General features: G+C 32.5%; 1 protein-coding gene across 4 annotated transcripts; it reads left to right on the top strand.

The window, feature by feature from the left end:
• Positions 1-459: 459 nt before the first annotated feature.
• On the top strand, positions 460-6,515 carry LOC108464465 (phosphoenolpyruvate carboxylase). 4 transcript variants are annotated; one of them, XM_053024411.1, is made up of 12 exons: positions 468-576; positions 653-666; positions 1,120-1,334; positions 1,983-2,374; positions 2,523-2,607; positions 2,724-2,946; positions 3,081-3,184; positions 3,270-3,357; positions 3,647-3,801; positions 4,286-5,284; positions 5,375-5,761; positions 5,901-6,515. In XM_053024411.1, exons 3-12 carry the CDS (start codon positions 1,143-1,145, stop codon positions 6,174-6,176), a joined length of 2,901 nt encoding a protein of 966 aa, XP_052880371.1. In that variant the 5' UTR covers positions 468-576; positions 653-666; positions 1,120-1,142; the 3' UTR covers positions 6,177-6,515. The 4 variants fall into 4 exon arrangements, with proteins under 4 accessions (XP_017620269.1, XP_052880371.1, XP_052880369.1 ...); XM_053024409.1 differs by having other exon boundaries at positions 653-727; XM_017764780.2 differs by having other exon boundaries at positions 460-666.
• The last annotated feature ends 8,464 nt before the right edge of the window (positions 6,516-14,979 follow it).

The following is a 14,979-nucleotide window of genomic DNA, read 5'->3' as shown; positions in this document are numbered from 1 at the left end:
GGAATAATGAGAAGGAAAAAATTAGAGATGTATTTTATATTTTTAAATGTTTTATTTTAATTTCCTTTTATTTATCAACTCTACTAAGTAATGATAATTTTTTCAATTTTATCTTTTTAATAATACTGTTGATTGAGTTAGTGTTATAAGTTAACTCGATATCGACTCAAAATTAATGACAACATAATAATAAATAATTGTACTTATTTCATATTCTTAAAATCATATATTTATATGCTTAAATTTTATTTTTCTCTTAGTTTAATATATTTTTCTTTTTAAATATAATACACTTATTATTATTAATTAGTTTTAAAGGATTCGTTAATTATTTATTATATATTATTTTACAAAATAAACTTTTATATTCTAAATACTTGGTTAGGATTTAGAAGAATCCTTTAAAGTTGAAAGAATATTCCAAAGAAAACATATAAAGAGAAACGGAATTACTTTGATGATTCTTCGACGTAATTTAAAATACTAATTTCTTTACCAGAAAAATAAATAAATTATGATCAACTAAATGACAAGAGTTTTTCTTGCATAAATAATTAACTTTGCTCATTATTTCTTGTAAGTCACAATTCTCTGTAATTTTTCTTTTCCTCCCAATTTTTTTTTTCTGATCCAGCGTTTGGGTTTTTCTCAGGGACCTATACTCAGGTACTGAATTATCCATAAACTTCAATTTGATTATCAAAATCTGGGTTTATCTCAAAATCATGTAACTTTTTAGTTTTTACCCTCTCTCTTTTCTTTTTACATGCTCTGTTTTCTAGTTTATACAAAGGTCAATTTTGTTTCCCCTGAAACTACGGCTACTTTTTTGAATGCAGATGGCTTTTCTATCGAATTCTTTGATTTTATAGGCTCTATTTTTCTGGGTCTCAATGGCTTATATTTTAAATTATATTTAAAATAAAAATAAATGAAATATATAAGAGTTTTTTTTTTTTTTGAAAGTTAAATATACGACAGTTTTTTAACTTCCTCGTGGATTGAAAGAACTTAACTGCTAGTGCATGTATAGGAGACTAAGCTTGTTGTATATCAAATACTTGATATTGGGTTTATGATGCTTTGGTAATTTAAAATTGGTAATTATCTTTTATGCAGACGAAGTTTTTAGGAGTGTGGTAATGGCGAGTTTTAATAATAATAATAATAATAATGGCAAGTTCGAGAAGTTGGCATCCATGGATGCGCAGTTACGGCAATTGGTTCCTGCTAAAGTGAGTGAAGATGATAAATTGGTGGAATATGATGCTTTGCTTTTGGATCGGTTTCTTGATATTCTTCAAGATTTGCATGGCGAGGATCTTAAGGAAACGGTATATTACTCTCTTGTTTTTTCAAATTTGGTCTTTGATCGTTTGGTCAATGCCCTTGTTTTCAAACACTTTATTTAGAATGGCAAAGGATTGGGATTTCTTTTCTGAAACATGCTTAAATTAGAGTTTGAAGTTTTAATGGTTGGAAGTGTTTGAAACGATGATGAATGTTCATGGTAGTATTACTACCCTTTGTAAATGACAATAGTCTGCTTCATTATCAGTTGAGTGCATGTTACTGGACTCTTTTAGTTTCTTAAAAGTGGTCGTGCTTGACAAGTTTGGACATGTATAGAGTATGAAGCTCCAAATATATGGAAAAATTTTGAAACATGGACTGTATTCTAGTTGCATGCTTACTGGTATCCGAAACTCACATGAGTTGCGAAACATAGATTGAGTGTACACTGACTCATGAGAGTTTCATATTTTGATTTCATTGAAATCTGAGTTTTCTTGTTTCTGCATATGAATCCTCACTACTGAGAATATTAGAAGGTTATGTGGATCCTGATAGGTCTTATTTGTTTCTCTTAGACTGTTCAGTTGTTCATTTTTTGTGGTAGATGGTAAAAAAGGGGTTGTTCTTGACACTTATGCAGTGATTTATGAAGATAAAGTTGTATTGTTGGTGTTTGATTTGTTTAGGTTCAAGAATGTTATGAACTTTCTGCTGAGTATGAAGGGAAGAATAACCCCAAGAAACTTGAGGAGTTGGGAAATGTATTGACGAGTTTGGATCCCGGGGACTCCATTGTTGTAGCTAAAGCTTTTTCCCACATGCTTAACTTGGCTAACCTGGCCGAGGAAGTCCAGATTGCTCACCGTCGAAGGATCAAGTTGAAGAAAGGTGATTTTGTTGATGAGAACAATGCAACAACTGAATCAGACTTGGAGGAAACTCTCAAGAGACTTGTGGTTGATCTGAAGAAGTCTCCTCAGGAAGTCTTTGATGCTCTTAAGAACCAGACTGTGGATCTAGTCTTCACTGCTCATCCTACACAATCAGTTCGAAGATCTTTACTGCAGAAGCATGGAAGGTCCGTTCATCGATTTTTTCTTCTTACCGTCTTCCCATTACATCACAAGAATTTCAGTGATGAAACAATATCAATTCGAAACCTATTTCCATTCACTATTATGCTTCTGATTCTAAAGAATCTTTTTCTGCCCTTATCATTTGTCCAGGATAAGGAATTGTTTAGCGCAGTTGTATGCTAAAGATATTACTCCAGATGATAAGCAGGAGCTCGACGAGGCTCTTGGGCGTGAGGTATACCACCTTGTCATGATATTCTTTAATGTGTACATAAGCTTGCTATCCATGTCCCACAAAAGAAAAGAACCTTGGTTCTCATTGTTTTTGTTTTGGTTTCCCTTTCCATGTAGATACAAGCTGCATTTCGTACAGATGAGATTCGAAGGACCCCTCCAACTCCTCAAGATGAGATGAGAGCAGGAATGAGCTACTTCCATGAAACAGTATGGAAGGGTGTTCCAAAATTCTTACGCCGAGTTGACACGGCTTTGAAGAACATTGGAATTAATGAACGTGTTCCCTATAACGCACCACTTATCCAATTTTCTTCATGGATGGGTGGTGATCGTGATGGTAAAATTTGACTTGAACAAATAAATATCAAAAGATTTTACCTTCTAGTATGAAATAGTTTTCTAATTAGTTAAAATTGGAGGTACTCAAATAGCTTTTGGAGTGTTTCAGCATTTTCTTGATTTATCATGCAGGCAACCCAAGGGTAACTCCTGAGGTCACAAGGGATGTTTGCTTGTTGGCTAGAATGATGGCTGCCAATTTGTACTATTCCCAGATTGAGGATCTGATGTTTGAGGTATTAAGCTCGTCCATCGAACATGCTTTATAGAGCTTTTCTGAAAGGACCCATTTTAGGCAAATTCTTGTTGATGTCTTTGCAGTTGTCCATGTGGCGTTGCAGTGATGAGCTTCGTGTTCGTGCTGATGAACTTCATAGATCCTTAAGGAGAGATGCTAAACACTACATAGGTATACATGCTGGTTTCTGTTTTGTGTGCATTTTATTCTGAATCTAGATTATGCTTTCTACATGATTAAATAGCTTTTTATCAGAATATACTTTGAATTGAAGTATAAAGACGTTTTCTCCCTGGCCAATTCTCCACGACGGGATAAGATTTTTCTTTAGTGTATGTTTTATAGCATGCTCAAAGATTGAACTTAGACTAAGTGACTTGGAAATGGCAGTATCTACAAATATTTTGTTCAATGATCTGTTATGTTGGTTAAGTTCTAATTGATGTAACTCTTGATGCAGAGTTTTGGAAACAAATCCCTCCCAGTGAACCCTACCGTGTTATTCTTGGTGATGTTAGGGACAAGCTGTATCAAACACGTGAAAGGTCACGGCAATTGTTATCTCATGGTATGTCTGAGATTCCAGAGGAAGCAACTTTCACCAACATTGAGCAGGTATCTTTTTGTTTGTCCTATATCATGGTTTTATTATTAGTTTGGAATATCCCTACTTTTCACAAGTGAAATAGAGATTTACATATGCCACTCTACACTTTTCAAGTGTCTGTTGCGGGTATGCATCCAACATGGGTATGTTCATTTTTTTCCATGTACTTGAAGAATCCTTGGAGGGCCATAGCCATGCCTTGATATGCACCGGGCTTAGGTGTTGAACATAGGTTCTTTGACAAAAATGAAGAGTCGGAACAACACAGAGAATAGTAAATTTCCTCTTGACTATATTGTTGTAATTAGGAACGGGAAAATCCCCACCCAAAAATAATAATTATTGAATTAGGTTCTGAAGGACCATTCTACGTCACTCTCAAGTAATTATTTTTGTTATGATCATAAATAGCATTTTATTACGTGTATATTTTTCTATAGTAACCTCTTCTTAACTGACCCTGGCACTAATTAAGTTTTAAAATTTATGCAGTTCCTGGAACCTCTTGAACTTTGTTATAGATCACTTTGCTGTTGTGGTGACCGGCCAATTGCTGATGGAAGCCTTCTTGATTTCTTGAGGCAAGTGTCAACCTTTGGGCTCTCACTTGTCAGACTTGACATTAGGCAAGAGTCTGACCGTCATACAGATGTCTTAGATGCCATTACCAAACACTTGGAAATTGGTTCCTACCGAGAGTGGTCTGAAGAACAAAAGCAGGAATGGCTATTATCTGAACTAAGTGGCAAGCGTCCACTGTTTGGTTCAGATCTTCCTAAAACAGAAGAAATTGCTGATGTTTTAGACACATTCAATGTCCTAGCAGAGCTCCCAGCAGATAACTTCGGAGCGTACATCATTTCAATGGCAACTGCACCTTCTGATGTTCTTGCTGTTGAGCTCCTGCAACGTGAATGCCATGTGAAGCAACCATTAAGAGTTGTTCCACTGTTTGAGAAGCTTGCAGATTTGGAGGCTGCACCTGCTGCTTTGGCTCGGCTCTTCTCAGTAGATTGGTACAGAAATCGGATCAATGGAAAGCAAGAAGTTATGATTGGGTATTCAGATTCAGGTAAAGATGCTGGGCGTCTCTCTGCTGCCTGGCAATTATACAAAGCTCAGGAGGAGCTTATAAAGGTTGCTAAGCAATTTGGAATGAAGCTAACAATGTTCCATGGTCGTGGTGGGACTGTTGGAAGAGGAGGTGGTCCAACTCATCTTGCTATATTATCTCAACCACCAGAAACTATTCACGGATCACTTCGTGTTACAGTTCAAGGTGAAGTTATTGAGCAATCGTTTGGGGAGGAGCACTTGTGCTTTAGAACACTCCAGCGTTTTACAGCTGCCACACTTGAGCATGGTATGCACCCACCAGTTTCACCAAAGCCTGAATGGCGTGCACTGATGGATGAAATGGCCATTGTTGCTACTGAGGAGTACCGTTCCATCGTCTTCAAAGAACCTCGATTTGTTGAATATTTCCGCCTTGTAAGTGATCTTGCATTATGATGTTCTTAAGACCATCTAAATTAATTAAAAGTGTTTTCAATTGAATAATACTATTTACTTCTGCTGTAGGCTACACCAGAGTTGGAGTACGGTAGGATGAATATTGGTAGCCGACCATCAAAGCGGAAGCCAAGTGGCGGTATTGAATCCCTCCGTGCAATCCCGTGGATCTTTGCCTGGACTCAGACAAGATTTCATCTTCCCGTTTGGCTTGGCTTTGGAGCGGCATTTAAACATGCCATTGAGAAGGACATTAAGAATCTGCAAATGCTACAGGAGATGTACAATGAATGGCCTTTCTTTAGGGTGACAATCGATTTAGTCGAAATGGTCTTTGCGAAGGGAGATCCTGGGATCGCAGCCTTATATGATAAGCTCCTTGTTTCTCCAGAACTGTGGTCATTCGGGGAGAGGTTAAGGACCAACTATGAAGAAACAAAATGCCTTCTCCTCCAGGTACAGCAACCGGAACATGATGCCTCCTATCATTCATTTCTTTCAAAAAAAAAAAAAAATAATACAATTGTTTAGACAGATCCAAATTCCCTTATATTTTGAGCCTATAAATTTACTCCTTTTTCTGTTTTGTTTCCAGATTGCTGCGCACAAGGATCTTCTTGAAGGGGACCCCTACCTAAAGCAAAGACTCCGGCTGCGTGATTCATACATCACAACACTAAACGTCTGCCAGGCCTACACACTTAAACGTATCCGTGACCCAAATTACAACGTGAAGTTTCGGCCACACATCTGCAAGCCTGCAGACGAGCTTGTGAAACTGAACCCAACAAGTGACTATGCCCCTGGTTTGGAGGATACCCTCATCTTGACCATGAAGGGTATTGCTGCCGGCATGCAAAATACGGGTTAAACCGACTTATCACTCAATACTTATTATATATTTGGTCCAGAAAACAGTAAGTATGCATCAAAGATGTTCACGATTCCAGCGTAAAAGGTTTTCTTGTAGTGTAGTTAAATTATCTGCCATAAGATGGAAGGTTTAGTGACCCTTGTAAACTATATGATTATGTTACTGCGCTTAGATACTCTTAAATAATACCAATGAACTTAAATAAACTCTTAAGTTAATCATTTTAAATACTTGTAAACTATATGATTATGGTACCACTGGCAAGTGTTTAATACTGCCATAGAATGGATCATATTGGGGCCCCATGAAGATGATTTCTTGTGGTTTAATACAGAAGGCATCTATTTCTTTCTTTTGCGTATCTTGCGTCTTTTATAGTTTCTAGCTTATCGCTAATCTGCAGCTTCTCTCTATATCTATCCATTTTAATATGTCAGGCATTTCTGGCAGGAATGATATAATGCATTTCTCTCTATCATCTTTTTTTTTTTTTAACAAAAAGAGATCGAAATGCTTAAACAATTAGGCTATTTCTTGTTTCTTAGATACTTGTCAACGGAATTTGTGGGGAGATATGAGAAAATGGTATTAATCTTTTAAATCAGCTTTTAATTTATATCAATTCAATGGAAATATATTGAGTAATTATTTCGTAGACAAGATTGTGGTGAAATAAAGATACAAGAGAGTAAAAGTAAAGAGCAGAAAAATCGGGAGAGCAAAAGTATTACATATTTTTATTAATCAATAGGATGTTTAAAGTTTATATTTATAAAGTTTAAGAAATATAATGAAATAAAACTCAGACTTTTAATGAATATTAGAGTTTTAAAGTATATTAAACTTATTTTGATTTTGATGCATATTCAAATAATAATAAAATATTTATAACATAAGACATAAGAAAATTTAATGGAACAAAACCTCGATTAAGGAAAAAATAGTATACTGCGTATTTACTTCCCCTCATGACAACATCACATGATATCTCAAATTCTATATATTCAATATTAAATGCTAGCTTTTCAAATGATCACTTGAACGCATTTGCTAAACGTTTGTATCACCATTCTTTTAAAAGTCATGAGTGAGAAAAAATTAGAAAAATATATTTGATCTGTTAGGAATCGACCCGATTAAGCAACGAATAAGTAAAAATAGCAGAAGAAATTGAGAAATTGAACACACAAATTTAACGTGGAAAAACTCCTCCAAAGAGAATTAAAAACCACTGGTAAAGATAAATTTACTATAATGGCAAAAGAACGAAGAGTACAAAAGATGGAGATAAAAACTAAACCCTAAAAATCCGAAAATAAAGAACCCTCAAAATATAAACACAAAATTTTCTAAATGTGTTATGAGTTCTAATCTCTAATGGGTGTCTACTCTAAGGTTGTAAAAAGAGCCTATTTATAGGCTAAATTCATAAGTCAAATAATAATAAAATAATCTAAACTAATCAGTGTTTGATTGAAACAAGTAAACAGAGTTTAACTAAAAGATTATTCCTCAAATTTAATTGAAAATAGGAGTCATATTTAATAAATCTCCACATTGATTCAAAATTTCAATATAACCATCAAATTTTCATTATTTTACCATAATTTCAAATTTCTTTCAATAGCTCATAAACTCAAAACTTATAGCCTAGTTTACAATTTAGTCCTCTAATCAATTCTAATCAACAATTCTATCAATTTGATCCCTAATTTCATTATTTATTCAACATAAACCCTACTCAAAAGTCTATCAACTTTCAATATTTCCACACAAATTCAAGAGTACTTTACTCTAAGACTCCAAAAACATCAAAATCACAAAGAAAGTGACTTAATTGACTTACCAATTTAACTTTCAAGCTTTTAAACTCTAATTTCTCCTTTTTTCTTTTCTTTTCTTCTTTTTTTCCCCAATTTTCGTGACTTTCTCTGTAACTTTTCTATTCTTTTTTTTATGATTTGTTTATTATTACTTTCATTTACTAAATTAATAATTAATAAAATATCTAATTAATACAAATAAAAATACTACATGTGTATTCATAAACACATGTACACATGTATTAATCCCACACCATACATTTGTCATTATCTCAATTAATAGATAATAATAATAATAATAATAATAATAATAATAAAAGTAAATATCTTTTACTTAATAAATAAGTAAATATATATATTATACATTTGTACTAATAATTTAAATACACATGTACTCATTCTCTAGCATACACATGTCACTAATTTGGTTTAATTACTAATTTAATCCTTTATCCCTTTCTTATTCTATGATTAAGCTTTTATGCTCTACTCAATTTAGTCCTTTCTACTAATTACTTCTAATTAAAAATAAATTCACCTAATTAAAATCTAATTCAACCCATAACTAACTACGTAAATATTTTTAATAAATATTTACGGACTCGTTTTCCTAAGACGGAGGCCCTAACTTCACTTTTCTGGTGCCCGTGAAATATGGGTTGTTACAGTCCTAATCGTCCCATCGTGCATCTTAATTTTAACAGTTTGTTACAGTCCTAATCGTCCCATCGTGCATCTTAATTTTAACAGTACCAATACCAATTACCTTACTAGATGAATCGTTTCCATGCGCACAACTTCACCTTCAACCGAACTGTATGTGGAGAACCATTCTCTATTAGGACACATGTGGAAAAAAACATCCTAAATCTAGGATCCACTCGGACGTAAACTTGGAATTATCACTCGTTAACACTAACAAGAAATCATCATCATTTTCATCGACCAAATTAGCACCAGCTACATCTTCCTCGTTACTCTCAGTAGCTCTTTTATTTTGCAGTTTATAACAATCTACTTTGACGTTACCTAACTTTTTACAATAGCAACACCTTTTGTCCCGTTTCTTTGATACTATCAAAATGGAAGCTTGCTTATCTGCCTTGCTATCCAAACCAAACTTATTGTCGCGTTTGGCTCTACTCAACAAATGATCCTTTACATATTCGAACGAGAGGTTGTCTCTGCCATAAATTAGGGTCTCCTTGAAAGATTTGTATGAAGGGGGTAAAAAGCACAATAATAGTATAGCTTGATCTTCGTCATCAATATGAACCTTAATGTTCTTTAAATCATTTAAAAGAGTAATGAATTGACTGATGTGATCTCTAAGAAGCTCACTTTCGTTCATGCAAGACATAAATAGACGTTGTTTCAACACTAAACGGTTAGCCAGAGACTTAGTCACATAAAGAGTTTCTAACCTTTTTCACAAGGCAAATGCAGTCTTCTCCATCAATACCTCCTGCAATATCATATTCGCGAGGCACAACTAGATTGCAGACAAAGCCTTTTCATCAAGCTCTTCCCATTCTGTGTTATTTAGATTCTCAGGCTTTTTCTCGGTAACAACCTTTTTCAAACCGGATTGTACTAGAATTGCCATCATCCTAACTTGCCATAGATTGAAATTTATCTCACCATCGAACTTCTCAATTTCAAACCTTATTGCTGCCATATCTGAATGTGCTAATCTATAAAAATTAAACTAGCTCTGATACCACTTATTAGGAATCGACCCGATTAAGCAACGAATAAGTAAAAATAGCAGAAGAAATTGAGAAATTGAACACACAAATTTAACATAGAAAAACTCTTCTAAAGAGGATAAAAAACCACAGGCAAAGATAAATTTATTATAATGGAAAAAGAACGAAGAGTACAAAAAAACTAAACCTCAAAAACTCGAAAACAAAGAACCCTCAAAACGTAAACACAAAATTTTCTAAATGTGTTATGAGTTCTAATCTCTAATGGGTGTCTATTCTAAGGTTGTAAAAGAGCCTATTTATAGGCTAAATTCATAGGTAAAATAATAATAAAATAATCTAAACTAATCAGTGTTTGATTGAAACAAGTAAACAGAGTTTAACTGAAAGATTATTTCTCAAATTTGACTGAAAATAGGAGTCATATTTAATATGATCTCTTCAAAAGTTCCAACAATAAGCATAGCAAACTTTGATCATGACCATTCTATAAAAATAGAAATAGGTATTTTGAATCCTTTTACCACATATGTTCAAATCATTTTAATTTATATGAATATTTATGCAAACATATTGAACAATTTTTCAGGAATTTCTATATGCTTTTAGCATTTTAAATTCTTCTATGATTTTAATATAAACTTCATTATATGGTGCACCGTATAAATGTTGAAACAATCATTATGATAAGTGTCAAAAGTAATACATTTTAATCTTGTTCTTAATGCGTTTTTGGGTGATTAATCAATGTAAAATGGTGAATTTTATGCTTTCAATCCTTTAAATTTATGTTTATATACTTAGTAGAGCATTTAGAAGCAAAACGAGCGAAAATGGAGCAAAAATCAAACAATTTAAGCAGATTTCAGGGCCACATGTAATGGCCTAAATTTAAGGTTATCGGAACAATGGTTTCGTAACCATAGATCTGATTTAAAGAGAAATTTATTTAAATATTTTTTCATGAATATTTATATAATAGGAAAATCATATGAAAATATCGATAAAATTTTTTTACCGATTTAGTAGTTAGTTAGAAAAAAAAAAGGAATTATTGAAGGAATTGGGTAAAAACAAAGTATCGAGACCTTGATCTCGTAAAAATGAGTAGGAAATATTTTTATAAATATTTATAAAATGTTAGTGATGTGGTATTAAAATTTCATTAGAAAATTTTAACGTTTGGGTAGGTAATTAAATGAAAAGGACTAAATTGTAATAGGTATAAAAGTTGCTAAAATGATTAAATAGCTTAAGAGTCTATTGAGAAAGGATTTAAAAGGAAATTAGACCCAAAATTTATTTGGGCTGGACGACAAGGGCATGAAATCAGCAGGAAAATTGATGATTTAAGGGTAAAATTAGAATATTGCATAATTAACTAAATAAAGATAGGACTAAATAGGAAATATCTAGATATCTCTTCATTTTTCTTCATTCTCATCATCCAAAACGCCATAGGAGGGGTTCTTTAATCTGGTATTCCATAATTTTTGCACCAAGTGAGTTAATCCTTGCCTTTTTCTTATTTTTTTGTGTTTTTAAGACTTTTACAACTAGGTCCTACTATTAAATTCATTAGTTTTTTATTTCATGGATGAAATTGAAAGTCACCATGGTTGAGTACTGTAATTTTATGATGAAATAGAATGAAATTGAAGCTTTAATTTGTTTATGAGATGATTTTATTAGGTAATTTCAATAGAAATTGATTTTTAATACCTAATTGTGAAAATGTTTAGAATTAAAGTCTAGTGCTGAAATTATGATTTCCAATGGTTGTAAACTAGTTTAAGGTGATATAGTAAAGTGTTAATTGAGAAAAATCAACTCAATTGAGAGGCTAATTGAGTAGGGACGAAATTATCATTTATTAAAAGCCTAGGGGAAAAATGGTAATAAACAGTTTGCACTAAAACAGTTTGGACAACAGCAGTAGACTAATTTTAAAAATCACCATAAATTGTAGGAATCGAATTAGAAGATGAACAAAATATGGAATTAAAGCTTATTGAGTCTAATTTCTCATAGAAGAAATGGTGTAAGCAATGGATTTGTAAATTTTGAGATATAATAAATTTTGTAGACAAGGTCAGAATGAATTTGAGTTCCCTATTCTTAATTTGAAAAATCATAAAAAAATTGAATAAAAATAATTAAGGGCTTAAATTTATATTTATAGAATTCTGAATGAGTCTATTTTTAAAAGAAATAAATGAGAACATCATTTGAATCTTGTATGAAGAGATAATTAATTTTTAGTAAAAAAGGGTCAGAACTGTCAGACTGCAGAACAGGGGTGATTTTAAAGAATAAACTGTACTTATTGGCTAAACCAAAAATTCTGGAAATTTTATGGTAAAAAGATATGTGAGTCTAGTTTCAGGAAAAATTAGCGAATCCTAATTTGGAGTTCTGTAGCTCAAGATAAAAATAATTTAGTGACTATAACTCAAGTAGACAGCTTTGAATGAACTATAAATAATAATGAAATTATACAGAATGTTGCATATGAACATGAAATGTATTAAATTGATAATTAAATTTATTTATTTAGATCCAGAAGATTCAAATACGAAGCTAGATCGAGGAAAGGAAAAAGTTCGGGATTAATAGATTTTTGTACAGGAACAAGTATCAAGGTAAGTTCGTGTAACTTGAATTATATTCTTAAATGCTTGAAATGTATGTTATTGATGTGAATATGATTTGAATGTTCATTGTATGAAAATTAATGAAAAATTGATATATTTGATAAAATGGGAAGAAATCCCGGTTGAATGAAAGGAAAATTCGATGGATCTCTGAAAAGGAATTGACGGTAAAAAGGATCTAGCCCAGACGGGTGATCCTATCTCGATATAGCCCTCCCGAAGAATATGTGTAAACCGGATTTAGCCTGGACGGGTAATCCAAATTAGGGTCTGAATTTAGCCTGGACTGGTAATTTAGATCCAAGCTCATTAGAGTAATTATCGTTGTAGGGGATTTAGCCTGGACTGGTAATCTTGCTGTAAGGATGAGGTTCGCGGGAGTGTCCTCTCTGAAATGGAAATGTGCGCACATGAATATGAATTGACGGACCCGGAAATGTACACTAAAAGTGTATCTCTGAAAATCCATCGAAAATTCCAAGAAATTCAACGGGATAAATATAAAAAAAAATAAGGGAATGAAAATCATGGTATTGATGAGTTCATCAATCATGGTATATATATTATTTACACATGAAAATTATTGTACTAACTTGAATGTTGAGTTTGTACATGTTAGGGTAATAATACATTGAATGGATATATGAATGTTTACTGTATTGTATTGAAAATATTAAGTAAGTATAATTCTTGTTACATGAGCTTACTAAGCACAAAGTGCTTACCCTGTTTCATTTTCCCCTATTTTGTAGTGTTAAGAACTCCGAGATCGGATTTGGTTGGAGACACATCACACTATCAACCTCAGGACTTCGGTATATAAAGAAACGTTATTTTGGAAATCAATGGCATGTATAATCTAATAAAGTAAATGATTCTATGAAATGAATGTAAAGTTAGTCATTGGTATGGTTAACAAACCTGGTTTTGGTATGTGATGATGTTATCTTATAAATATGCGTGAATCTATATGCGTTAATCTATCTTAAAAATATGTTGAATTGGATTGGTTGATGTGGATTGTTTTCGGTTTAAAATTGCAGGGAAAGTTAGATATCTATAAAGGGGTTATATTGAGTTAAAAAAAATTTTAATTCGTAAACTCCGGTAATACCTCGTACCCTATTCCGGCAATGAATACGGGTAGGGGGTATTACACCACAAGAGCTACCACACGGCCATGTGCCAAACTGTGTGGATTTCACGATTCACACTCCAAACACGCAAAAAAATGTAATTTTTAGGTTTTTCGGACATTTTAAAACCTAAAAATACCAAATATAATAAGAGAAAAGGAAGTCATCAGAGAATATTGAAGAAAACAACTCGGAAAATGCCATTGAAGTCGATTCTGAAGCAAATTTCTATCAAGATTGATGATCTCCTTCTAATCTCTTTGAAGTTTTTATGAGTTTCTTTATTTCTTGTGGTTATATTGACTTTGAGATATTTTTATTTGCAATTATGAACTAACTTTCTAAACACCTAAGGGGATGAACCCTATGATGAATTATATCTTTTGATTCCTGTTTTACGCAATAAATACTTGAATTTTGTTCTCAGTTATGTGTGCTTAATTCTTGATTTAATATTTTTGGATTATTAATTCATGTTTGATGTGCTTAATTCAGTGGAGGAATAGACCCTGTTTAAGAGTAAATCTAGCATAATTGAGTGGAGTTGCATGCAATTTTAGAAATAGGACGACATAAATCTACCGGATTAGGGTCAAATCTAATAGAAAAATCTATAGATCGAGTTAATGCAATAATAGGGGTTTTAATTAGAAAGAAATTCCAATTAATCAACCTAGAGTTAGTTGCTCTTAGTCTTGAAGAGAGATGAGATATTAGCATAATTTAGGGACTTCGACGGATCAAGGTATTAAGTAAATAAATTTTTAATTCAGATTGATAATGACAGATGCAATCTAGGTGGATTCTTTCCTGGGTACGGTTTTGCTTCTTGATTATTATTCGATTATTTTCCTGATTTATTATTTGCTGAGTTCTTATTTAATTGATTTAGTTAATTTTAGTTTAATTCAATCACTTTAATTTTTTGGCTAGATAATAGAAAGACGAGAATTGTTAGTGCTTTTAGTCCTCGTGGAAATGATATATTTACTCACCATAGCTATACTATTTATCGATAGGTGCAATTGCCTTTTTCGTATTTTTAGTTGGTTTCGTGTACATCACATTAGACACACGTCAAATCTTTCATGAACTATCAGATCAATAAGATATCTAAAGGTTATTTCATCTACCATAAAAGAATAGTATAATCAATGTTAGGACTTAATGAAAAACTTCATTTATTTCATTTTCGTAAAACTACTCATTTGTATCTCACTAGCTTTATATCTTTAAACATTTGGACTATTGGTCTAAAAACTGCACGAATTTAATACTACTTGAATTACGTCTATTCATTTTGGCTAATTTGTTCCATATCTATATTTCTCAACAAATTTATCGTTTTCTTTCATTATTTCAATAATAAGATCACATGCAAAATCATTGTTGACAACTTTCTATTTTTCATGGTTTCTTATTTTCTCTCGTACTAATATAAATTATCGAGATCTCTTTATTTTCATTATTTTCATCTT

Source organism: Gossypium arboreum, chromosome 13 (assembly GCF_025698485.1).
Source record: "Gossypium arboreum isolate Shixiya-1 chromosome 13, ASM2569848v2, whole genome shotgun sequence".
Lineage (NCBI taxonomy): Eukaryota > Viridiplantae > Streptophyta > Magnoliopsida > Malvales > Malvaceae > Gossypium > Gossypium arboreum.
This window is presented reverse-complemented; position numbering and strand designations above follow the sequence as displayed.

Coding starts and splice junctions, on each gene's coding strand:
- LOC108464465 (XM_017764780.2), top strand. CDS start 1,143: ATGGCGAGTTTTAATAATAATAATAATAATAATGGCAAGTTCGAGAAG. Junction 1,335..1,982: donor GCGAGGATCTTAAGGAAACG/GTATATTACTCT, acceptor TGATTTGTTTAG/GTTCAAGAATGTTATGAACT. Junction 2,947..3,080: donor GATGGGTGGTGATCGTGATG/GTAAAATTTGAC, acceptor TTTATCATGCAG/GCAACCCAAGGGTAACTCCT.